This window comes from Pezoporus wallicus, unplaced genomic scaffold (genome assembly GCF_028554395.1).
Source record: "Pezoporus wallicus isolate ANWC-B61680 ecotype Strahan unplaced genomic scaffold, APGP_CSIRO_Pwel_v1 contig_8108, whole genome shotgun sequence".
NCBI classification, from domain to species: Eukaryota; Metazoa; Chordata; class Aves; order Psittaciformes; family Psittacidae; genus Pezoporus; species Pezoporus wallicus.
In genome coordinates, this window is record NW_026638088.1 from 3,011,648 (window position 1) to 3,036,420 (window position 24,773).

Consider the following 24,773-nt stretch of genomic DNA (forward strand, 5'->3'; position numbering starts at 1 on the left):
AACCATTTCCTCTGATTTAACCTCATGATCTCAGCTAATAAAGTTCTCAGGCCATGGAGCCAGGCTGAGAGAGCTGGGCTGGGGCAGCCTGGAGAAGAAAAGGCTCCTGAAGGGGAGACCTGAGAGCAGCTCCAGTGCCTGAAGGGGCTGCAGGAAACCTGGAGAGGGGCTTGGGACAAGGGCCTGTAGGGACAGGCCAAGGGGAATGGCTTTAACCTGCCCGAGGGGAGACTGAGATGAGCTCTTAGGCAGAAGCTCTTCCCTGTGAGGGGGCTGAGGCGCTGGCACAGGGTGCCCAGAGAAGCTGTGGCTGCCCCATCCCTGGCAGTGTTCAAGGCCAGGTTGGACACAGGGGCTTGGAGCAAGCTGCTCTAGTGGAAGGTGTCCCTGCTGGAGCTGGATGAGCTTTAAGCTCCCTTCCAACCCAAACCATTCCCTGGTTTTACGCCAGCCGCAGCCAGGACACAGCCGCACCTTCCTCCTCCGAGGGCAGCTGCGCACTGCGGGCTCGCCCCTGCCCGTTTCCACCGGGGCTGCTCACGGCTCCCTCATCCCTGAGGTAAAGCCGCTGCCCGCCGCCATTCCCGCCCTCCCGGGGGCACCACGGCCCCAGCTCCCCCCTCAACGCCGTTCCCGCCCGAGGACACCCGCCGCGGGCACAACTGCGCAGGCGCAGAGCATCCTTCCTCCCTCCCTCCCTTCCTCACGCACTCACGCACGCACGCACGCACGCACGCACGCACGCCTCCTTCATGGGGGCGCGCGCGCGCTCCCGCCGGAAGCCGGTTGCGAGGCGGAAGCGCGTGCGCGCGGGACGTGCCCAGTAAGGAGCGGCGGGAACGGGCGGGATGGGGCGGCAGGGAGGGAGGGGGCATCGGCTGCCGCTCGGCCCCGGTCCCAGTTCCGGTCCCGCAGGGCTCCTCGGGCCGCTGTGGAGCCCCGCAGGACCCGGGCTTGGAGTATCCGCGGTGTCGGTGCGCGTGTGCCGCGGTACCCCGCGGTGCGGGAGGGGGCTGCGGGGAAGGGGAGGCCCCGGTGCCCCGCAGCACCCACCCCTCGTGTCCCTCCGGGGAGGCTGAGTGGGAGATCCGGGAGTTAAACGCGGTTTGTGACCGGGAGTGGTGGGACAGCGGGCTCACGGCGCGGGGTTGGTTCCACAAAGCACGCCGTTAACGTGGTGGTTGTGGTCTGAGGAGGGACGCGGTGCGGTGGTGCTGGGTGATGGCATCTCTTGAACCGGCATCTGGGACCGAGTTCTGTGGGGTTCCCTCTGCAGGGAGCGGGTGTTTGCATCCGTGTTGTGTGTCTGCATCCTTACAGCAGGCAGCGTGGAAGGACAGGGGTGTCCGGGGCTGTGATTTCACTCCACAGACGGTGGCATCTCGCTGACGGACCCTCTGGTGTTGCTCGTCCAGAGGTACAAAGTTTGAGACTGATCAAACCAGCTTTATCTTGCCCTGAAAACTAAGTTTGTTACCCAATGGTATAGCAAAAACTGGGGATCCGTGCTTTAGAATCTAATGAAGGCATTGCTTTTGTTTCGGGGGTATGGAGTAATTATTAAGGAGGAGGAAAGAATATTTGGAGAACCACTTTTGAGCAGAGAGAAGAAACTCGGTACCCCTGAAAATGTTACCCCAAATGCAGGGAATGGCAGAGATACAGGGAGGAGCAGAGATGAGGGAGTTACAAAGGAATTAAGCTGTAATTAATAACTGTTCTAACTGCAAATACAAAGGAAGAGCTGATGTAACTTTTATAGAAGAGAAGGGGCAGGCTCTGTGACACTTGATTTGGGAAGTCGGGTGGGATTCTGGGCTTATTTGACCCAAGTTTAGGAAGCACAAACATTCCTTTAGGGTGAAATGATCCACAGAGTCAATCTCAGTATCTGTTATTTAGGTCAAGGTGCCTCACCTGTGGTCTGGGCGCAGCTGTAGCACTGCAAGCATTGTGGATACCTGTATTCACCTTTCTACCTATAGATGGTGATCTACTGCTGTCATCCAGTTGTGTTGTTAAAGTAACATTGATTTTACCCTTGGTAGTGGTGTTGGGTCACCAAATACGGATTTAGGTTGAACAGAAAATCATGTCTTGATGCTGTTTGTTAAAAAAGCAGCAGTTCAGGGCTGCTGCTGTGTGGGTTGGGTTTTGTTGCCTTATTTTTGGCAGTGGCAAGTGTATTAAACTCACTTAAACTGGATGATGCCTCTTCTGCAAGGAAAGTCTCTTGACAGTTGTACCCATGCTCATCCACTCATCTGTAACGTATCTGTTGCTGACTGGAGGGAATGGTGCGGCTGCTGCTGATCTGGCAAAGTGCAGCTTTGGATTTACTGTTGCCTCTCCCTGTCAACACTGGAGTAGTTTCTTTTTCATTTCTTTTCTAACTCAGGCTAAAATATTTTCGATTCCCTGGGTCAAAGTTTGTGTATTTTATACTTAGGGGGGGTTGCTTAGGGCAACGTCATTACTTTCTTGATTTCTGAGTTTGATGCATGTGGCCTTTAATTTGAGAGCTCTGGCAATGTATCTTATTGGATCCTTACTGTGGTGAGCAGGCTTGGTGGGAAATCAGTCTTCCTGCCTTATGGAGTAGAAAGATGGAGAAGAGCTCTCAAGCTGGGTAGGTTTGATTTGATGTATCTTCTAGGGAGATGTTGCTGGTGCTTGGGAAGGGGGAGGTAGAATTTTACCCCCCTTTTGAATACTGAGGAGACTGAAGTAAGGTTTAGTTCAGGGATTTGCATTTGGTCACTAATGCCAGATGTTGCATTCCTAGGCTGGTTGTATGCAGGTCATTTATTATGCACTGGACTGTATTCCTGTGGAATTAGAACACTTGTTACAGAGTTTATAGTGGGCTCTGTGCTTTTATAGTGGCAGCAGGAGGACAGATAATACCTCATCCAGCCTAACACCTGCCAGCACATAGTTATCTTTTAAATCACTTTTGTGTATGTGTAAATCGACAGAGAAGGCTGCACTTTGTGTAATTTGGCAGTGGTTTTCTTAATCAAGCAAATACTTAATAGTGGGACACTTGTTAAAACTGTGCTTGTTAATAATTTTTTTCCTAGTGAGTTATTAATATAGTAATTTTTACAGACCTCTCAGAAGAGGTTTCTCTTGTTCAGTGACAAATAGTAGTTTGTGACCTACTTAATGCACATGGTTGGCATGAGTATTTTGACTGCTGCTACTGGTCTCTTGTAGAATCTTTTCTTGTCACAGGTAAAAACATGCTATATGTTTGCAGAACAAATTGTGGAGCTTTTTGAGAGGATGCTTAAGTTTGTATGTGTATATACAGTGCAGTGTTGATCTGGTAACTGAATTCTCTCAGGTGGTTTGAAATCTTTTACCCCTCTTGCTGCTGTTTTTATGCATTTTAGCAGATGCCTTTTCAGCTTCTGGCTCGGCAGTGGAGTAAATTGCTTCTGGGCAGCTTTGGGCTTCATACTTAGAAATTATCCAGTACTGAAACCCCTCCTGATTGTAGCACGCTTCCAGACACGAGACAGTAACCGAATGCTTCTGGGTGGAGAGAAAGCTGGGACTAGCTGTTGTGCTATTAAATGCCTGAGGAACAAACCCACAGACAGTGCTGTAGCAATGTTTATGGTGGGTTTATTTTTTTCAGGTACCTTTTGGCTTATTACAAAGAGCAGCTATGGAGAAGTGGAGCTTAATGACAATCACTGTTTTACTGGCACTTACTGTACGCTGGACTGTGTCGCTCAGTTCTTACTCAGGTAATACATGTTCATGGTCTGTAAAGCAACCACATGAAGGTGAATTATGGAGCTTGTGATAAATTAAAATAAACTTGCATGTAAAATCATAAATAGGAAGCAATGTGTTATTTCAAGTATTGTCATATTTTAGTGCCTCTCTGTTTCCCTGGGGTTCGTGTAATGCCTTGCTCCTGTGTTTCTGAAGTGTGCAGTGATTAACATCACAGCTGCTTGGAATAAAATGCTGAGGAAAAAACACCACAATGTGTTTTTCTGTGTGTGTGGTGGTCAGTAATGTTTTAGGAGCTGAAGAACAGCTGCCAGTTCACCCCATGCCTTTTGTTTCAGGAGGTGCAGAATGTTATTGCAATCCAATTGTACTTTTGTTTAATCTTGTCCTTTAAGTTCTATAACAGATACAGCCTTAATTTATATTTAGCTAAAACTGTACTGGTGGTAATGAAGACAGTGTGATGTGGAGTGAGCGATTACACTCTGCCTTGTAGCTATACTTCCTTAAGGTTGTTTACAGCATAAACTAGAGCTATAATCTTTTAATAGATGAGGTTTTCTCCTCCCCATCTCAGCATGCTTGAATGAACTTGCAAGTTGTTTTTTCCAGACCTCTCAGTGCCATTCCTACACTTGGCATGAGCTTGCACAAAGCTTGCTCTCTGCAAATTAAAACCCCCTCAAACCCAAACCGTTACTTTTAATCCCCATCAACTAAAAGAATCACAAGCTCGGTCAAATTCAACTCTAGTTCTCCGTTAAGGCAATTGGGAGCTTCGTTCCCTGAGTAGTTGGAGTTGTTCTCTAGCATTCGAGTGATTTTTAAACTGGTAGCTCCTGGGTTTCACTTACTTGAAGGAATTTGCTTGTGAAGTTGCATGCACACCTTGCACAGTTGTTTGATTTCTGAAGGTGCCATTGTAAGAAATCTGCTCTGTAGGTAACAGGCTTTTCTACCCATCCATAGACAGCAAACTAAACACCCTCTCTTTTGCCACACAATGCTAAATTTCTGTTGCATTGCAAGTACTTACAACTACTTTGCTAAGTAGATTTTTTTAAAGTCAATTTAATTTCAAACCTGTCCAGATTTTGAGAGTCTTAAAGTGAAGCCTGAGCTAAAATACCATATTTTCTAATCTTGTTTCCTATGCAATGATTGTATAACTTATTTTGGAATAGGAAAAGCTGAGTCTGATCCAGTCCAGCTAATTATTAAAGCATGTGCTTAACTTTGAGCATTGGCTGGCTATAAAAAAAAGGCAAACCTGAATGTTAGAGCGGTCATGTCTATCTACACTGGGTGTTTTTTTTCCTCTTTGACTTCCTTCAGGTGTAATATACATTTAATAACAGGAGCAAGGCAAAAAATGGTCAGGGTAGTGCTTAAACGGCTGTGATCTCGTGTTGCTTTCACTGCTGCTCACTGCAGTGAAGTTGAGCAAAGGATTGGAAGCAGTCATCGTTCACTGAAGTGGGCTCTAGTAGAAGTGCTGATTCAGCATGCTCTGAAGTGGTGTGGATGGCCAGAAGCAAGGGGGTTAATTCTGCCCTTATTTACTGTAGAGTCTTGGATTGCCGTTATCGGTTCTGTTCTGTTGTCGCTAGCCATCCACCGTGTTTTTGGATCTGCCTTCTGGAAGCCCATAACTAATACCTAGTTTTGAAAGGTCACCATTTATGATCACCTTAGATTGGCTGATCTTGGAGAAGTATTGAGGAAAACCTTGGCTTCATACATTAATGCATATTTTTTTTATGCATTGCTAAACTCCTGCTAAATTAAAGCTAAACACCCCTGTTGAAAGGCAGCTTCAGACCCTTAAAAACGTCTGCTTCCAGGTAACAATAGAACTCAATAAGACCACTCTAAATGAAAAGTATTTGTGACCCTTTTCAAATAAAACACTCAATTTTAATGAATTCTGAATTCTGTTTAGCTGCATTACTTGATGCTTGCTGTAGGTGGAAGCTAAATGTGCGTTCTCAGACTAAGACAGATGCATGATCCAGCTCTGTATTTGGCTTTCAGTAATCGAACTTTAGGATTAAGATCTCTCCTGGTCATTCTGAAGGAATTAATTTCTCTTCCTGTGGTGGTTTTTCTTTTGAGAGCTGAAATAAAATGTGTGGGTTTAGATATGTACCGATGTGCATATGAACACACACAAACACTGTAATTTGGATAATACCTTTTCTTGTATTTCAGTAACCGTATGACAGTTTCTTTGTTCTAGATTTATAGTTACAGAACAGTCACTGCTAAACCTCCTATTCTCCAGTGACCTCACTTATTTGGGAGACTTTCAGTTGAATGTGCCATACCGTGGAGAGAATCTCTTTACTCCCCTGGATTAAAATAGCAGAGATAATGTTCTCTCCACTACCCAGGAATAAGTAGTACATATCGGAGCTTGTGTGACTCCCACAGACATGGATCATGTGAAAAAAATATGGATGGCTTTCCTATATTTTAGAGAAACTCTTAAATCTCTGTCTGGCTCGTGTCAATATTTTACTGGAAGTGTTATCAGTCCAGTTCCTGTTCTCAATAAGCACAGGTTAATAGAAGTAAATAAATTCTGTGATAAAGATGCTTAACATACTGCCATTATCGGAGTTAGGCTTATGTTGAGGCGATTGTTTATGAGTAGATGTCTGAAGTATTTGCATTGATAAAGCTTTTTGTCCTGTGGAAATAAAAGGAATATCTTGGTTTCCTGAGAGACTTATGTATGCATCCGTGAAAAGTGTCCTTTAATGTAATTCACTCCGCAGAACTGCTACATAGCAATCACTCAGTTGAAAAATGTGTGAGGGCGAATTCCTGTAAACCGAAATGGAGCAGTTATTATTTAGAAAGCTTTGTAGATCATAAGAAAAAATCCTTCCAAACCTATTCTGTGTGCTGAATGGCCTCATTCGGTAAATGGCTCATCTGAACTCCTTATTAAGGGACAGATGCAGTGTTCTTGCTAGGCAGACAGCAGAGGGAAGGGATCTGGGGGACTTGCAGCAGGTCCCTGGTTCTAAGGAAATATAAAGAATAAGGCTGGTTGTTACTTTTAAAAGCAAAGCACCACAACGTGGCTGAAACACAGGCGAGAACACTGTCAATTGTTACATACTAAGGACACGTAGTAGCTCACACAGAATCAGTACAGGGTGTCTGTTACGTGCATTTTCTTATTTCAGAGAAAGTGCCCCATTTTTCATCTACACTTGGAAATGATTTTTTTGTCAGATGAGGAAGCAATTCTTCACAGTGGAATATCTTGATAAATGCTTGTTGCAGAAATATCCAGAAGGCCAAAAGAATGTGTAACTTTCTTTTTTCCCTTCCCTGTTAGACTGCGTAGCCGATGAGGTCTCTATTTCATTCCCAAATATCATAAGGGAATGGAGAGTAAAATTAGTGACATATTAATATGCAAATGCATATCTAGAGGAGAAGCAATCTGCATAAACTTAATAAATCCCTAAGCACTGTCGTTTCTTTTTAGGTGCAGGAAAACCACCTATGTATGGAGACTATGAAGCTCAGAGGCACTGGCAAGAAGTTACTTACAATTTGCCCATCAGGCAGTGGTACGTAGTGTGTGGGTTACAAAGGGGTAAATGTAATGAACCTTTGGGTTGTATCTTCCTTTAATATACCTTTGAGATCTCTGCAACATCTCTACTGTTCCCTGAACTATGCTAAAATCTGTTTTGTATTAATGCAGTATTACCCTGTTCTTGAGCTGAGGCACTGTTTTCTTCTCAAAAAAGCTAAAATTTGGAAGTTTGACTTGCTAGCTATGAGTTTCTATAACAAACTGTTCTGACTTCTCTGTTGTGAAGCTCCAGCTTTGTTTTGGATTGAATGGAAAGATCCAGAAGCAATTTTTTATCAGGTTTATACGAGATCTTATAGAAACTTGTTCTCCTGGGTTAGAAAAAAAATCAGTTCAGCTTCCTGAGTTACAGATCTGTAACGCACTAAAACCTGCATGATTATCAGCACTGACGAAACCAAACCAAGCTCTGCTCATCTCCCCTAAGCTGGAAGGTAGAGGCATGCCAGTAAATGCAGAGATTTGACTTCTTGTGCTGGAGCACTGGATGGTTTTTACACCTGCACATTTGTTGTTCATACCCATGTTCTTAATATAGGTTTTAAAATGTGGGTGCCTGGACTCTAGCTGTAACGAGAGTGAGCTTCATTTGTACAGATCACTTAAACCAGTAGGAAAATGATTCCAAATATTTTATTTCTTTTTATATTGTTCCTATTATTTCTTAGAGCTTGCATGGAATGGTAAACGTGATTTTGTCCCTGTATATGCTACAATGTAAATTGGAACACTTTGGAACTTCAGTTCATTTTCCAATAGGAATGGTTGCATTCTGTTTGCTGTAATTTTGTCCTTAGCTGTCTGTTGGGAAAAAGAATAATATGACATAATAGAATATTAATTCAGTTAATTGTATTGCCGTAAATATATGCGGGGTCAGCTCTGAAAGTACGACACTCTGAAACACTGCAGATGACTTTATATTGTGACTTTGGATCATCCTGTTGTATCTATATTATCATTTCTCTTCTGTGTTTTTCTGGGATATCTAAACCCTCATTGTGCCAGAGTTGGGATAATGAAGAGCTGACATAATGATGGAGTTGGCAGCTTTGATCCACTCTGCTACGTGGAACTATATGTACTTAAAATTAAGAGTTATAGCAGGCATTACTTCTAGGCATTCCCTGAGGGCAGATGAAACTATATTGCAGGCTGGGTTTTGCCTCTGGGCTGCCAGCTGGGCATCTCAGCCTTCTTGTATTTGTGCTTTTATTTATAACAGAAGTTTTTTTATTAGGTCTGCTTTGAGAATTGAATTTCTAACACAGCAAAGTCATATTCAGTTTTGGGTGGTGGAAAAGAACATTTTGGCTGCCATGGAAGGGATTACACTCTAGAAAACTAAGCTAAGCTGTCTTTCTCTTCCTGTAGTGTAGAAATAAGCACAAAAGACATTATACTTCAGGGTGTAAAAATAGTATTCAAATTTGAAGTTGAGATTCTAACCACTTCTCATGCTGTTGCTTGTTTAGTATGAGAAGAGCTGTCTATGCAGCAAGTGTTCCTCTGTAAACTTGGCTCTGTACGTACAGAGAGAAGCTCTTGGGAGGAGAGCTGTCACACTGACTGTTAAACAGGCACCTATAGGTTATATAGCTGTGTGTTCCATGCTTATTTTCTTTGGTCCAAAACAAAGATGTATAAGACAAATTGGTGCAGTAAACTACAGTATTAGTTTCCTTGTGTGACATCTCTGAGCCAGAGGCCAGAACTTAAGTATTTCTTTTCTATATTACTCTTTATATTCTTGATATTATTTATTAAAGGCTACTCTAAGATCATCCTTCCTTATTACACTGCTAGTTAAAACTGTGACAGCTTTTTTTGCTGAGTATTACTGGGTAGAGGGGTTGTTTTTTCTGTTGAAACTATGAGTTTATGGACAGTAAGATTAAAGAAAACCAAACAAAAACCCCAGACCTAAGACAAACCCAGAAAGTTGATGACAAAGGTGTGGACTCTTACAATGTGCATGAAGAATCTGAAGTGCTTTGGCATGAACAGTCTGGAATTGTAGGGTAAGAAGCAGAGATGCAGCTCAAAGAAATGTGATTTATCATCAGCTCATCAGATTCTTCAGGCAGCTCATGAAGAATTCAAGAAATATCATTTACTATAATAGATGTCAAAAATTGGCTGCATTTGACAAGAGAAACTGGAAGAGCCACAGGCTTGCCCCATGGCAGTTAGGCTAGTCAGTCTGTTCCACTGTGAGATATAAAGGGTCTAATGCCTTATATTTATGACTTCTGTTTTCCTTGGATAAGACCTTCTGCTTCTCATTTGGAAGAGGTGACTTAATTCTGACTGCTGCCAGTCTTCCATACACGTGACACAACGTAATTCCAAATGGGCAAATCCTTTTCCTTTCTTTCACATGTTCCCCCTGAGTTTTGAGGCAGAACGAGGTAAAGTGGTTGTGGCTGATGTATCTGGTGGAGGTTTGTGCCCTTGTATGGTTATTGAGGTTACTCTCATAACTTGGTGCTGCCTTCTAAGGAACTTTTTAGCCTCTACTCCTACATTCATGCTGACACTGTTGCCTAGGTGCCCCTGCTGTGACATAGTTCTCTTCCAGATATATGCTGCTTTTTGTTTGTGTAATATCCTTATGCCACCCTTTTCCACTTCTGTTCCGTTGCTTTCCAGCAGTATAACTTCAACAGGTGGTTTTTCAGCACTTCCAGATTTTCTGTTGAGCAGAAGCAATTTACAATGTGCTACATTACAGTCTGACAGAGGAGCAGAGAAAGGTGAACTATTCCAAAGTCACTGTCACATACTGCATGTGCTGTCCAAGTCCAGGAAAGAGAGGAATAGGTTTAAATACAAGGAAGAAGAGTAACAACTAGTGAATGAAATTTCTTTTGCAATTTCCCTTGGTTTTATTTCTATTTTGGCTGTCTCCTGGAATTACTGACATGGGTGACAAAGGTAGGTTTGGTTTGGAGATGGAGGTAAGGATGTACAAACCCCAGCACAGGCAGCAGCCTGGAGCTGCAGTAGATTTCTATAGTGGTTCTTGTGCAGGCTTTGTTTTAGTCTTTGGATTTTTATCAGACTCTGTTCACATCAAGGGTTTTCCCTCTCCAGGTAAGTAGCTTTAGCAGTGTTTTTAAACATACTTCGCAAACACAAGCGCTCTGGGTCACTTTTGCTTGTGTTTTGTTGAGGTATTTAGTGTGCAGTAAAAAAGCAGATGTAGAAGTTACTGACTCCTGTGTTGGATTTTGAACGTGTTAATACAAATACTTGGGATAATATTTAGCCTTGAGCTGAAACAAAGCTGGAAATGTAGAGCCTCATTAAGGTTTTAATTATTATTCTAGGTACTTCAATACAACTGATAACAACCTGCTGTACTGGGGCCTGGATTATCCGCCTCTTACTGCCTACCACAGTCTTGTGTGTGCTTACATGTAAGTTCATGATTTAAAGTACTTTATGAAATACCAAATTCATCTCTCTCTCCCCCTTCCCCTCCCCTTTTTGTGTCTTGTCTCTCCTGAGGAGAGAAACCAGTAGCTAAAAACTACCAATCTGGACAGCTGATGAAACGGAGAGTATTGTTTGCTTCCTTAAAGCTAGGGAATAGCTTTTATGTGTATCCCTATTGCTTAAAACTAATACTGCTGGTTTTCTGCCTTGTAATTACCTCGAGGGGGTCTGAAGGGTTACATTCCTTCTGCAAGGTCTGTAAACTTTAGCAGAGTTAGACGTGACTTAGACATTTATGTTTCCATAGAAGCTACTGTTGGATCAGTGAAAAGTGCCGTAGGAATTGTGCATATCTCATGGGAAAGCTCTCGTGTGTTGAGAGCCCAAGTGACATTTGATGACTGGATATCATGTAAATAGAATTCTGTTATTGGAATACTTTTTCCACAAGGGCTTTACTGCTGTTGGAATGAGACTTATGGAATAAGAATGTAGGTTAAAGTGCACCGGCTGAGTTATGTGGGGCATCTATGTGAACTGTAAATGGTTTATATTTAATACTTAAGCATGAAAGGTATTTACAATTGTTTTTCTAAAAGTCAGTGGAACCACACTGAAGGTGGTTACATTGTCCTAATAAATATTGTATTCCAGTTGTCCTGTTTGCAAAGATGATTCCTTTTTAATTGTCAAATAACAGCTAAAGTCTATAGCATAAACTGATGTAGCTGGGAGGGAAATCTCTCATTGATCACTATTGCTCTTTGAAATCTTCCTTCTCCGTTCATCTTAATTGTTGGAATACGCTTCTGTGCGTGTCGTCTTTATTGCTGAGAGGAGTGTAAAGGGAAATGAGAACTGTCTACGTTTTGATGTGTCTATACTTTATTTTACAGTGCAAAGTTAATAAATCCCGATTGGATTGCCCTGCACACATCTCGGGGGTACGAGAGTCAGCCACATAAGTTATTTATGCGTACAACAGGTAGGAAAATTATATTTCCTCAGGATGAAGGTACAGATTGTCTTGCTTACTAATTTAGAGGGTTTAATGTCATGCAGCTTCTCTGGCTTTACCAGTTTATTCCCAGTTCTTGGACTTGGGTAGCCATGCAGCTCCATTTATGAACCAAACTCCTGTGTTCTTTTCTCTTCTACCATACTTGTGAAGCTGATGGAATACAGAAACAAGTTCTTAACTGATTCAGTAAAAACTGTTAAGACAAAGCCACTTTGTTATAGCATATAGCTGTAATATAGCTTATAGCTATACAATATAGATTATAGCATAATCTATAGCATTTTTGAATTGGAAAACATTTTGTTGCTTTCCCTTCCATTCTCATAAACGTGCTTTTCATTTACAGCTTGGCTTGGTCTTAATTGTGGAATTATTTCATATGTAGACTGGCATTAACAACCTCTTGAGGTCTTGGAGAGGTTCATTATGAGCTGTGTCCTTTATCTTAAAGGAAGATGTATTTGCCACTTTCAGAGTCACCACTTTCTAGAGATAAACTGTTAACAAAAAGGTAAAATTGTATTTTACCGCTTTTACCCTAAACTTCATTTTCCTGCAGTTACTTTTCTGATTGTTCTGAGCTACAAAGGAAAGGTTAAAATAAGTGCTGAAAAAATACATGTGAACAACTTAATTCAGTAGCTGTGTCAGTGGGTCTGCAAACAATGGGGCCTGTGAGCTCTTGTTCTGTAAGCAGTGGTAGATGCTGTGTTACCCTGTTACTATTTTCTTTCATTTGAAGGGTTTCTCTTGCTTTGTGTAGCACTGGAATTGCACAAAATGTTTTTGGATTGCAACAGCAGAATCTCTTGTTCCTCAGTAGCTTTTCAGTACTTCACAAACCTCTGTCTGGTCCTAGGAATTGATTGAATTGGAAAGAAATAAAAATCACTAGAACTTAATTACCCTTGAAATGGGCTTTATTAGTTTTGAAATCAACTCATTTGACAAACCACTGATGGCTCGAGCAGAGCTGATAAACGCTTTTTAACAATAGCCATTAGAAGAATGCATTCAAATAATTCAGGGTGGTCTGTGTCAGCTCTTGGCATCGCACCTTTGTCTGAAGTGTCAGTGGATTTGTTTTGCTAATGCCTTGGGTTTATTTGTTTAATTGTGGCTTCAGCACTGAATAACTGATGTCTTTAAACATTCTCTTCCAAATCCTATGACTACAAAGAGGCAAATTATACTTTCCCTCTTGGGATAACTGAAACTGGTGTATAGGAATAATCTGACTCTTTCTTGGACTCTTAAAACAACACTCAATTCACCTGGTGGTTTAAGCATGAGCAGGAGTTGACACAGTTCCAGTCAGGTGAGCCTGCTGGTTCTGTTGTCCACCCTCGTACAAATACTTGCTGCAGACAGATGATGAAAGCCAAATAACTAGTTTTAGACTGTTTATTCACATCACACAGACCAGGGATAGTTATAACCTAGAGCTTCATAATTGTGTCTCCAGACTATTTGTTTCATCAAACAACTTGACTGGATCTGGTTGTAGTTGATTTCTTTGGAGAACGAAGAATGCCTTCTCTCATTTCGGCATGTGAGGAACTAGAGTGCGCTCTCTTACTGACTGAGGCTGTGCCAGAAGCCAAAACAGCTGAACGCATGGAAGCAGCAGCTTCTGGACATCAGAAATGATAGCATTCGAGACATTAACAAGATCAAATTCTGTGCACCCATTTCTTTCTGTCCTTTGAAGTGAAACTCCCCAGTTTATTCCAGTGAAGAACTTTCTGATATTTTAATGTTTATTTCCCTATATTTTTTCCTTGGTTTTCCCAAAACTATTGAAAAAAATGAGCTTTGGTGTAGCTGCCAACTGGAGCTATGTTTAAAGCAATGAAACATACTGTAGCACAATGTAAGATAATAGAAAAGCTTATTCAGCTGAAGCTGTAGCCCTGGGACTTGTGAAATCCAGTTGAATTGAATGACTAAGTGAAGTTTTCAGTGAGGGTACAGAGGTAAACCCCACATTCAAAAGGCAGGCAACTAGTCTCACCCCAACACTGTCTAGTTATCATCTGAGTGATAACCACCAAACACAACCAAAGCATGGAGCATTCAGAAGTTAAAACCGTAAGTAAGAGTCGACGATTCACAATCCACATGAAGATGTGTGACTCAAGCAGCATTAAATGGGGTATGTGTGAGGCTTCTAATACAAAGTTACTCTTTGTTTTTCAGTGATTGTTGCTGATTTGCTGGTTTATATTCCTGCAGTTATTTTATATTGTTTTTCCTTGAAAGAAACATCTACTAAAAAGAAGGCAAGTATCTGGTGTGTGTGTAAATGAAGAAACAAGGAGAGCAGCCTCTTAAAACAGGGGAGAAATGTAACAGTACGAGAGTTAATGTGTAGAACACTGTGATGGTTTTAATTGACATAGAACTGTTGTATCTTGTATTAAAGGCTTTTCAATTAAAAAGATAAAGCCATTAATTATCTGACAGCAATTAATATAATGCTTTCAATAACAAGATGCTCTGAACTCCTGAATTATGTCTCTTTATGAACTTGGGTAGTAAACCCAAGATAGGGGAATCCAGGAACTGCTTTGCCTTGCACAGTCCTTATGGCAGAACCCATGCATTGTGGAATAAGTCTTATGGTTTTTGGAGTGGTTCCAAGGCTTAAGATGGATGTGGGTGATCTCAGCTGGCTGGCAAAGGGGAGCCTGGTCTCTATTCCATGTTTTCTCACTTATGGAAAATCTTGATCTTTCTTGATTACTCAGAATATCGCTGTAAGAATATTGTAGAAAATCAGATTCCTACATATAGGATGCACCATGGAGGGGCAAAGTTTTGTACTGGAGTAGTAGTATAAGTTCCTCTATTTCTAACTTAGAAATAATTATTTTCCTCTTTTTTTGATCCTTCTTCCCAGGTTTCCAGTGCTCTCTGCATACTGCTTTATCCAGGCCTCATTCTTATTGACCATGGACACTTTCAGTATCCTTCTTCTGCAGTGAAATTCCTTTTGATTTATGAAGTACCACTGTTCTTTTAGTAGTTGTCTTTAGCTGGGCAGGGGGTTACTTCTGTGTACAAAGGCATCTGGGGGGCTTCTGCCTACCCCAAAGCAGAGATGACAGAGAAAACTGTAAGTCTGGAATATATTGGGGATAAATAGTTGAGATTGGGACAAATCAGACATAAACAGCATTCTTCCTGTGCCTTGAGCTCATGTTTGTCAGTCACCTTATTGCAGAAAACATCACTAGCATGACATCGACAACACTATAGAGTGGAAAGAATGATGGCTTGTGCTCCTGTGCTTTGTGTTTGGAGAGAGAACCACCTTAGATCTACCTGAGGTGGCAGAGGGGCGAGTCAGATGGAGTATGTAAAATGTTCACTTATGTAAAATGTGCCATCCTGTCTTACCTTTGCCATTACGTGAGACTGGATTCACTTCACATAATGCCTAACCATTTACCAGCTGGGCACCTAACATGAGTTAGGCTGTCAGGCTGCCTGGTCAGTGTCGGTGGCAGATACCTTCAGATGGACTAAGACTGAATAAGATTTGAACAAGATTGCTGGTTTTACACTGGTTTTGCACATCATAAAACAAATGCTGTTAGCTGATTCCTCCAGGCTGCGCTAGGTAGTGCCATTGAGCCAGTGGGACACAATCCTGGAGTTGTAATGAATGTTAATTCTTGTTAATATTTAACTATATTATATATACTGTATTATAATATACTAATAGTTAATATTTAACTATTCCAAGGAGATGTTGAATCTCTGTGTCTACTAAATCAAGTCTTGACAATCAAATACTAACGTGATTTTCTAAGAGAGGGCCTGGTGAACTTAGAAGATAGCATATCTTAGAATGTAGATTTCAAAGGAAAAGAGTTCCTAATGCTACTGGGTATTTGACTTACAGTTCAGGGCGTCTGAAATTGTATTTGTGGCCTGACTCTAAAGATACAGATTGTCTGGAGACATCACTTACAAGGATAGGGATGGGAACGGATGCATCTCTTAGAGAGAAGGTGGTGGTCAGGAGGTGGCACAGGGTTATACTTTCTAGTATGCATAAAGAGGAAGGCAGTTATCTGCTCTGTGTGTTCCACGTTGGATAGGGCAAGAAGTAACGTCCCTAAGTCACCGTAGGGAATACTTGGGTGGTTTTTTAAATACGTGGAAAAATCTTTGAACCATAACTACAGTGGAATGCTGGAATAGATTGTGGATGTTGTGGAATCTGAGCATCAAATCCTTAAGAAAAGGTTCCACAAACCTCATGTCTGGGTGATGCAGGTGTAGCAGATGCTGTGTTGAAGCGGACAGACGCAGTGCAGGGTCTCCTGTGCTCTGTTGCAGCCCTGTTGCATGGATAACTTCCCTAGCTGTGACCAGCTCTCAAGAAGTCAATAGATTTACTTAACCTGAACTGCTGCTGCACATCTCTGCAAGGACAGAGCCTTTTGATGGTGATGTGAAATTGAGATCTCAAATATACATGGCAGTAAAACACAGCTCTAAAGGGGGCCTACAAGAAACCTTTGGACCAGGGCCTGTAGGGCCAGGCCAAGGGGAATGGCTTTAAGCTGCCAGAGGGGAGACTGAGATGAGCTCTTAGGCAGAAGCTCTTCCCTGTGAGGGTGCTGAGGCGCTGGCACAGGTTTTAGCAACTTATTCCTTGTTTGTACAGTATTAGCACCTAAGGGGACTGCTTGTGGATGAGAGTGTGGTGTGAGTAGAATATATCACAAAATCCTCAGGAGTCCTTGATCTAAGTAAAATATAGTTTAAATACTGATGTATTTGAATGTTCTGTATGTACCTTTTGAGAGCTGGGAGGAAACACTCTTGAAGTGTTTATCTTTAATCATGTAAATACCAAGAAAAACATGTTGACCCTGATGTATTTGACAATATAGTCCCCAAAATCCTGGTTGACTTAATATATATTACTTGTATAATGAATATACAGGCTATTTAGCCTCAAAATTGCCTGTGCAAACTTTGAATCAGGCTTTGTAAATCTTAAATGGAAGTACAGTTACTTCCGTGTGTGACCAGCATGGTTAAAATGGGCAGTGTGCTTTTAAAACTAACTTGAAAGAACTCTTATGTGCCATTTTTACACTCATCCCTCTGGACATTCATTGCTGCCTTCCAGTATGAGGATGTGTATCTTGTCCTTGACATAAAAAACCATATACAACTCAGTGAGCCTGGGCCTTGCCCTGTGGGGTGTACTTTATTTGTCTTATGACTGGGACCTGTTGGGCTCAGTGGCCTTTTGCTTGGCCTTAAATTACAAGCAAATGGAACTCTACCATTCTCTGCCCTTTTTCTGCTATTTGCTTGGCAAGTGCTTCAAGAAGGGACTGAAAGGAAAGGGGTAAGTGACCTAAACCATTGTATCCACTTCCTGGCATTGGGAATGTTATTCTTATTTGCATGTGGGCACTTCTGCATTAATTTCTAGTGGAAGATCCTTCTTGTAATGTATCCCTCTCCTGCAAGATAAATATATCTTGTTGAGGTCTACATGAACTATTTCCATTGAACAAACAGCAAAATCTATTCAGGTGTGTTTAGCACTCTTCATGCTGGAAACTAACTTAAATCTGGGCTGCAGCAGGCAAGCAGATAAGATTGACAGCAGTAATTCTATGGTTTTCATGAGGTTGTTCTCATTAACCTGGGGACAATGAGCTCTTCCTGTGGTGCTGGTGGCTCCTGATTTAGATTTGTTGCCTTCAGTTCTGTACCCCGTGTTGTAAAAGATTTATGCTGTAAGCTGACTTGTGTTACCAGTAGGTGGATTGATCTTTTCTGATGTGTTTCTCTTGCTTGCAGATTAGTATTGCTAACTAAGATAGCAGGGACAGTGGTGGTTTCCTTCGCTGTCTGCTGGCTCCCGTTCTGTACCGACATGGAACAAATCATGCAAGTACTCAGAAGACTCTTTCCCATTGACCGAGGCTTGTTTGAGGCATGCATGTTTTCTTCTCCCCCACCCCACTGTAAATGTTCTGTATTCTTAGATCCCTTGAGAAACCTTCAGCGTGACCTTTAGGGATTTCATGTGGGAGACACACCACAGAACTCGTAATTTGAGCTGCCTTCTTCAGCAGTCATTTCTTGCCAGTTATTTAATCCAGTATTTAACCCCAGCTCAGCTGGCATCTTCCAGGATATTATACGAGTAGACAACACTTATCCCATCATCAAACCCATACTTCAATCCATACATTTTTCCATTGAAATAGATTCCATAGTAATTGACAGTGTCAGAAGATGTAACCTTGAAAGTCAACAGCTTCAGCCTCTGTCTGTAGTCCTGCTCAGCTTCTTTGGGACAGGATTCGTTATTAAAATCAAATAATTAAAAATAGTGGTTTGAGTGCATTTTACAACTTCCTTTTTGTCCCACTTTGCAGAAACTGGCACTGAAAATCCACTGTTTTCCAGAGGTTTTAGGCCAGTTCTGCTTTTCCTTTCCCCAGGCTATGGAGATTTGCGTGCTGCAGGGTGCTGAGTACCTTAAAGTAAAGCCTTAATCCAGGAAAGCAATTCCTCATTCACCTAATGCTAACACAGCACCAGGGAGTCCTGCTGATAAAGGAAAGGGGATTCCTTTCCTCAGCACCACCGAGTTGTTGCTGCTGTTTTCCTTAGTTAGGGCATGAATCTTAATATTACACTTTAGAAAGCAGCTTCTCAGCTTCTAGTTCTAGCACTAAAATGAAGCTTGGAGTTTGCAGGGTTTGATGTCTTGGGGACTTAAGCAAATATTTACATAGGTTAGTTCATCTTAAATATTGTTTTTATCTTCTTTAGGTATAAATATCACAAATGGCTCTTTTCTCTTGCTGAAAGGCCAAAGGCACCTATTTATTTAGGCAGTTCTATTGAAGTGTTCTCAGTGTATTCTCTGCTAGGTTAGTTAAAAGCAAATAACCCAAACCCCGACCCCCCGCAAAATGACCCAACAACCAAACAAAATGCCCAACAACCCCTCCAAAAAAAGACCATGTCCAAAAATCCCAAAGTAGAGCACCCCCCCCAATAACCCTATTTCTTAGGAATTACTTGGAATTTAGAAATGGATAATTTTGATCGTCATGCTTTTCATTCAGTACCAAGTTTAAAACTAAAATGTGTAAATGACAATAACCAAGGAGTCAGAAAGAGCTGACGGATTTTAGTCTAATATTAGCCCAGATATTTCCCGAGCTGATCAGGGGTGAGTTGCTGGATGCTGATCGAGATAAACCAAGGAATTGTCCACGTAAGCAACGCGCAGTAAATTTACACTGGGGTGCCTGGAACAGGTTCTTTGAATCAGTTCCCATTTACAGCAGCAGTAACAAATGCTGCTGGTTGTAAAACAGTATTGGCTACTAAGTAGGCGTCCCGTGTGTGTGTGTGTGCTGGTGCTGCCAAACCCTCTGTTGGCTTGTAATCCTGAGCAGGTTCGAGGCACATACTCTGTATTGCTGCTGAGCATGTGAGGAAGATGGCTCAGTTGTTGGTGCGAGCAGCTTTCGCGGTGTTATGTCTACACAGCTGTGCCTCCAGCAGCTGTTTCGGGATGAGTTTCAGGAGCATGAGAGCTGTGGTTACAGATTTAATTTTGAAAGTGATCCTAGCACAACTGCTAATGTCCTTAGAGCTCTTGATTTATTAGGGGTTAACTCTGTCATTGCTAGCAGGCGGTAAGCGCGGCTAAACACACGCAGGTACGTCACGAAACGTGGCAGGGTACAGAATGTCTTCACGTTCGAGCAGAGATTTGCGTACAGCAGTGTTTACTCAGGGACAGGTAGGTTCAGAGCCTTATTCTCACAAGGTGTGTGATCTCCTGCGTTCAGGGGCAGTCTCTTGTGCTGAAGAACTGTTTCTCAGTGACTTTGAAGTATGCTCATCCCTGACAGTGTTCAAGGCCAGGTTGGACAGAGTCTTAGGCGACATGGTCTGGTGTGAGGTGTCCCTGCCCATGGCAGGGGGGTTGGAACTGGATGATCTTAAGGTCCTTTCCAACCCAAACCATTCTATGATTCTGTTTCCTTGAGTCTTTTGAAAGTTCTCATTTTGGAAGATCAGAATAATATAAAGTACATCTAAGCATATCTGCAAGTGTCTCTTTGCACTATTGTGGTAAAACCTAATAATCCCCCACTTCCCAAGCCCCATTCTTGTCACAAATATTACTTCAAATGAGTGTTGTTATCACTAATTACCTCTTTTCCCCCTTCCAGGATAAAGTAGCCAATATTTGGTGCAGTCTAAGTGTCCTTATAAAGATAAAGGATGTAATGTCACCTCAAACTCAACTAAAACTCAGGTAAGACATAACTGAAGTGTTTTACATAAGTCACTGTTGGTCTTGATTTCTGCAAAATGACTGATTTTGGTCAAAGAATGAGAAATGGTGTTTAAAATCTTGAATAAATGTTTTCTTTCCTCTACTGTACCTTCCTCCCAAGCGATGCTTGCTCCAAGTGATAATGCTCCACCCCTGGCAGTGTTCAAGGCCAGGTTGGACAGAGCCTTGGGTGACACGGTTTAGTGTGAGGTGTCCCTGCCCTTGGCAGAGGGTTGGAACTGGGTGATCTTAAGGTCCTTTCCAACCCAACCCATTCTATGATTCTGTTCCCCAAGTGCTGTTAGGAATATTGATGACTGAAAAAAATCCTGCTTGGTTATGTAGTGATTTGAGCTACTTGGTTGGTTAAAACTGAGATAAAACTTCCATGCTTTCCTCTTAAAGAACTACCTCCTGTAGTGCTCTTGGAAGTTAGAGTTCACAGGTCCGGTTTTCTGACTAAATGGGAGGATTCAAGTCTAGGTCTGCAGAATCAGAAATATCAATAGATATCATAGAACCATCTGGGTTGGAAAAGACCTTTAAGTTCATAGAGTCCAACCATTACCCTAGGACTGCCATTAATAAATGCTTTATTCCTTGTTCAAAAGCATGTCTGTCAGTGAAGAGCACTCAGTGCTCTTGTGATGGAGCCTCCTTGGGTCATTTTGTACTTCTGAAAACAAAAACCAAATTCCAAACTTAGATAACCTTCACAAGTGATCATATGAGAGCGTGGATGTAGCTCCTCGTGTATTGAAACTGGTTTTCTTACACAACTCCTTAGTTTTGCTGTAACATTCCTGAGTCTGCTGCCTGCTTGTGTAAAGCTCACAGCCCAGCCTTCTCTGCGAGGATTTAAGTTTGCTTTGGTAAGTGCTGCATGTTTTTAAGTGCTCCTTGGTTTAGATCAACCACTGAGTAGTTCCACTCGCTGTGATGTGAACTGTGGTACCAGTCAATGTCATTGTGCTGCTGCTGAAGAGATCACTTCAAGTGCTTTGTTATCATGTGTCCTGGGCTCTGACCTGTCTTTTAAATCCAGATTTTCTCCTTGAGCCACAATTATTTAGTGTGCATTCTTATTATCTTCCTCTGAAGAGTCTCTAGAAGGTTCCATACACATTAAAGCCTTATGCAGGGTTGGAATGTCTCCTGTATTGTTTAGCTTCCAAAGTACTGGTTTTTCTTAATCTTCAGCTGCAAAAATCAGTAACAAATGTCCCCAGATGGACATGTGAGCTCTTGGTGGTTTGAAAATGATACTGTTTTCCAAATGTTTGCCTTTCCTTAGTCATATCATTGAATTTAAGCATATGAACCTGACTTACATGTGAAAATCAGTGTTTCCTCGAAATCAAAATCCTATGGAGCTGGTCCTAAGGTTTCAAGAGTTAAAAGATAATTTATACTTCTAATTTTATGCAAGTAAAGTTTTGAAAGTTCATCACAGCATTGCCTTAAAATTAACATTTATCCTTTCTAAGAACTGGTTTACGTTGTAGTGTCTTGTGTTTCGTTTGGTGGGAGGAAAAAGGACTGTGTTTAACTTTGGGGTGTTGGCTGGTCATGATAATGACCAAAATTCAGTCAGAGAGGTGGGTAGCTCTCATCAGGACTGAGCTTTGCCAGTGTTTGTGTATGTGAATGTTGTGTTTGCCACACAACAGCGTCCCACAGTTTGGGGATGCTCTTGGCAGTAAAGCAGAGCAAGAGTGAGGGCTCTTCATGTTAAGTGCTTTGTGACTACACTGAGTAAACTTTCAAGCAATGTGTTTCTCAGTGTGTAGAGGTGGTGACAGAAGCACCTCTATGCACTTGGAAATGGCACTGGAGTAAATGTAGCAGTTAATTAGAAAACTACATCATTTAGCTCAGAGATTCCTGTAAAGTCTGTGCCAGCAGAGAAACTAAAGCCTCCCTTTGCATTGCAGTCACATAGACTAATGTGTCTCTGATTTGCTTTCCTAAGGTTAGTTGTGCATTGTCATTTTTCCTGTTCTCCTTTCAAGTACATGAAAAATCTATTCTTCTAGTGTCAGTGTAAGTAAATGATTTTTCTGGGGATATATTTTGATCTTCTTTTCCTCACCTTGTTATTGCATGCTGCTTCCTCACTTACAAATACATCTGATTGTAAAAACTCCACACATTTGCTTTTCTGAATAACTCATAAGTGAAAGCATGCAAATAGAGCCATGCTGCTCTCTCCTGCTTCACCCATCTCTGGGCCATGTGTCCTGGAGCACGGAGAGGTACAGGCCATAGCTGCCTGCCTGGGGCTAGTTGAGGTGAGGGTCCATGCTAAGCAGAGGTGTCACTCAGCTGCCCAGCATGGCTGCAGGTTGAGCTTGGATGTCCTGTGTGTATCTGAAAGTAATGTTTGATGAAGGAGGATTTTGAGAGGCTCTGGCAGAGGATGCTCTTCACATGCTGCCTGTTCCTGGGTTTTCCAAGCCTGTGCCAGTGTGGAATAGAGCTCTGCCTGACCTCCTGGAGGACTGGGAGCACAGCATCTGGGTAGAGGGGGAAGTGCTGTCACTCAGAGTTTGCTTATCTGTTTCTCCTCTCTTCATTCTAGACCAGTCTGCTTAATCATAAATGAAATCCCTTTTATGGCCACGTGGTTTTTACTCGTGTCAACCTTCAGGTGAGTTGGACGCTGATAATAGTGTTTAAATAGATGTTCTTTCCCCAGTTGCAGTATAAACATCTCCTTTTCCCCTTTCTTTTTATGATCTTTAAAGTATAACTTGGATTGTGCCCTCACTTCTGTGGGTAATTCTGTTTTAACAGCATGCTGCCTCTGCTGCTGAAAGATGGCCTGCTGCTGGCCTACACTGTGAGCATGCTGGCGTTCCTGTCAGTCTGCACCACTTCCTTTTCCATATTTGAGAAGACTTCAGCCGAGGACCTGCAGCTGAAGCAGTTCTCCCTTTCCCTGAAGGGATACGTTTCTTGGTTTAAGTCCTTTCCCAAGATTGTCAGGATGCTGGTGAGCCATTTTAATTCCCACAGCTCTTCCCGGTACTGAAGGAGTTGAATGAACCAGTTTTATGTCTGTAACTGCACATTATTCCCTGTGAGGGTGCTGAGGTGCTGGCACAGGGTGCCCAGAGAAGCTGTGGCTGCCCCATCCCTGGCAGTGTTCAAGGCCAGGTTGGACACAGGGGCTTGGAGCAAGCTGCTCTAGGGGAAGGTGTCCCTGCCTGTGGCAGGGGGTTGGAACTGGATGAGCTTTAAGGTCCCTTCCAACACAAACCAGTTTGGGATTCTGTGATACAGCCCCAAACAGGGAAAGCCACACTGCACCTGTGTAAAGATGTGCTAGAATGTTTTTCTGCAAGTATAGAGTGAAGAATACAGAGCAGCCAAGTAGTAAAGTAACAGCTTATTTTTTTGAGGTTTTGAATCATCATTAGCTAATGCATCATTCCTTCTCTTACAGTTCCTTATGTCCATAACCCTGATGGCTGTCCTGTCTGTGATGAGTGCCATGGTGCATCCCCCACAGAGGTTACCGGATTTATTCCCTTTAGCTGTGTCTATTATTTCTTGCTTACATTTTATACTATTTTTGGTGTATTTTAACATTGTTATTCTGTGGGACTCAAAGAACAGTAGAAGTCAGAAGAAAATCAGTTAATGAACCTGTGAAGATCAAGGACTAAACTGTATTCTCCATGAGCAGTGTCTGGCATTGCAGGTAAACCTGCTCATGCTGTAATACAATTCCTGTATCCTAATGAAAATCAGGAAACACATAATGTGTATTGAAACACAAAGTAATCAAGGACTTTTAAAGGAAGGAATATTGTGAAGAGCATTTGGAAATGTGACTTGGTGTCGTCTGCAGAAGTGTAATACTTTTTGTTACCATTTGTAAACTTAAACTCCCTAATAAAGGACCAAATTTTGAGTTAAGGCTGAAGTCCCCCACCTGTATTGGCAAAGCAGCTTGATGCCATTGAGTTTACAGGTTTCCCAGCATAAAAAGTGTGAGCAAGTGGGTTAAGTATTGAGTAGAAACTCCTCACTGGTAGTTCTGAAGTTGTCTCACTGAATTGTTTTATGACATAAACTCTTCTTGTATCAGTTTCTGTCCCACATCACTCTTTGCTCCCCAAGTGGGGGGTATGCTCTTCTCTTGGTTCTTCATCTGGTGCTGGAGGGGAGGACATGTGGTCTCCAGCAGATGGGATCTAAAGCTCAGCCCCAGCACAGACCCAAGTGCTGTAGCCCGTAAGCACAGCAATTCACTAGCAGCTTTGGTTCACCCACAGGCTTTTGGTTTTCTTGTGTTACGTGTTCCTTTCCTCAGTACCAGCACTTTTGGAATGCTGAAGAATTGTCTAAGCCACAGATACACACACAAGCTAATGCTGGGTGCAGGGGTAGAGGCTGTGATGTTTGGGAAGGGGAAGGCTCGTGTGTGTGCAGCAGGTTGGAGGATGCATCTTTCTTCACTGTAGTCATCAGCTGTGATTTGGTTTTAACACAGTTGTAGCCTTTTGACTCAACTGTTTCTAACAGGGCTGAAAGGCCAAAAGCTCTTGGTTCTACTGAAATAAAGCTGAGGATACCACACTGTG

At 42.2% G+C, this 24,773-nt stretch overlaps 1 protein-coding gene across 1 annotated transcript; it reads left to right on the plus strand.

Moving 5' to 3' along the window:
* Positions 1-780: 780 nt before the first annotated feature.
* On the plus strand, positions 781-23,851 carry ALG6 (ALG6 alpha-1,3-glucosyltransferase). The gene is made up of 15 exons (XM_057409374.1): positions 781-823; positions 3,647-3,758; positions 7,256-7,340; positions 10,702-10,791; positions 11,707-11,795; positions 14,031-14,113; positions 14,734-14,798; positions 17,023-17,208; positions 17,670-17,805; positions 20,075-20,160; positions 20,969-21,053; positions 22,154-22,224; positions 22,763-22,831; positions 22,978-23,176; positions 23,630-23,851. Exons 2-15 carry the CDS (start codon positions 3,677-3,679, stop codon positions 23,825-23,827), a joined length of 1,524 nt encoding a protein of 507 aa, XP_057265357.1. The 5' UTR covers positions 781-823; positions 3,647-3,676; the 3' UTR covers positions 23,828-23,851.
* The last annotated feature ends 922 nt before the right edge of the window (positions 23,852-24,773 follow it).

Excerpts from the sequence above, each read along its gene's own strand:
- ALG6 (XM_057409374.1), top strand. The coding sequence starts at position 3,677 with ATGGAGAAGTGGAGCTTAATGACAATCACTGTTTTACTGGCACTTACT. Across the intron at positions 22,832-22,977 it reads TTACTCGTGTCAACCTTCAG|CATGCTGCCTCTGCTGCTGA; the intron begins GTGAGTTGGACG and ends CTGTTTTAACAG. Across the intron at positions 23,177-23,629 it reads CCAAGATTGTCAGGATGCTG|TTCCTTATGTCCATAACCCT; the intron begins GTGAGCCATTTT and ends CTTCTCTTACAG.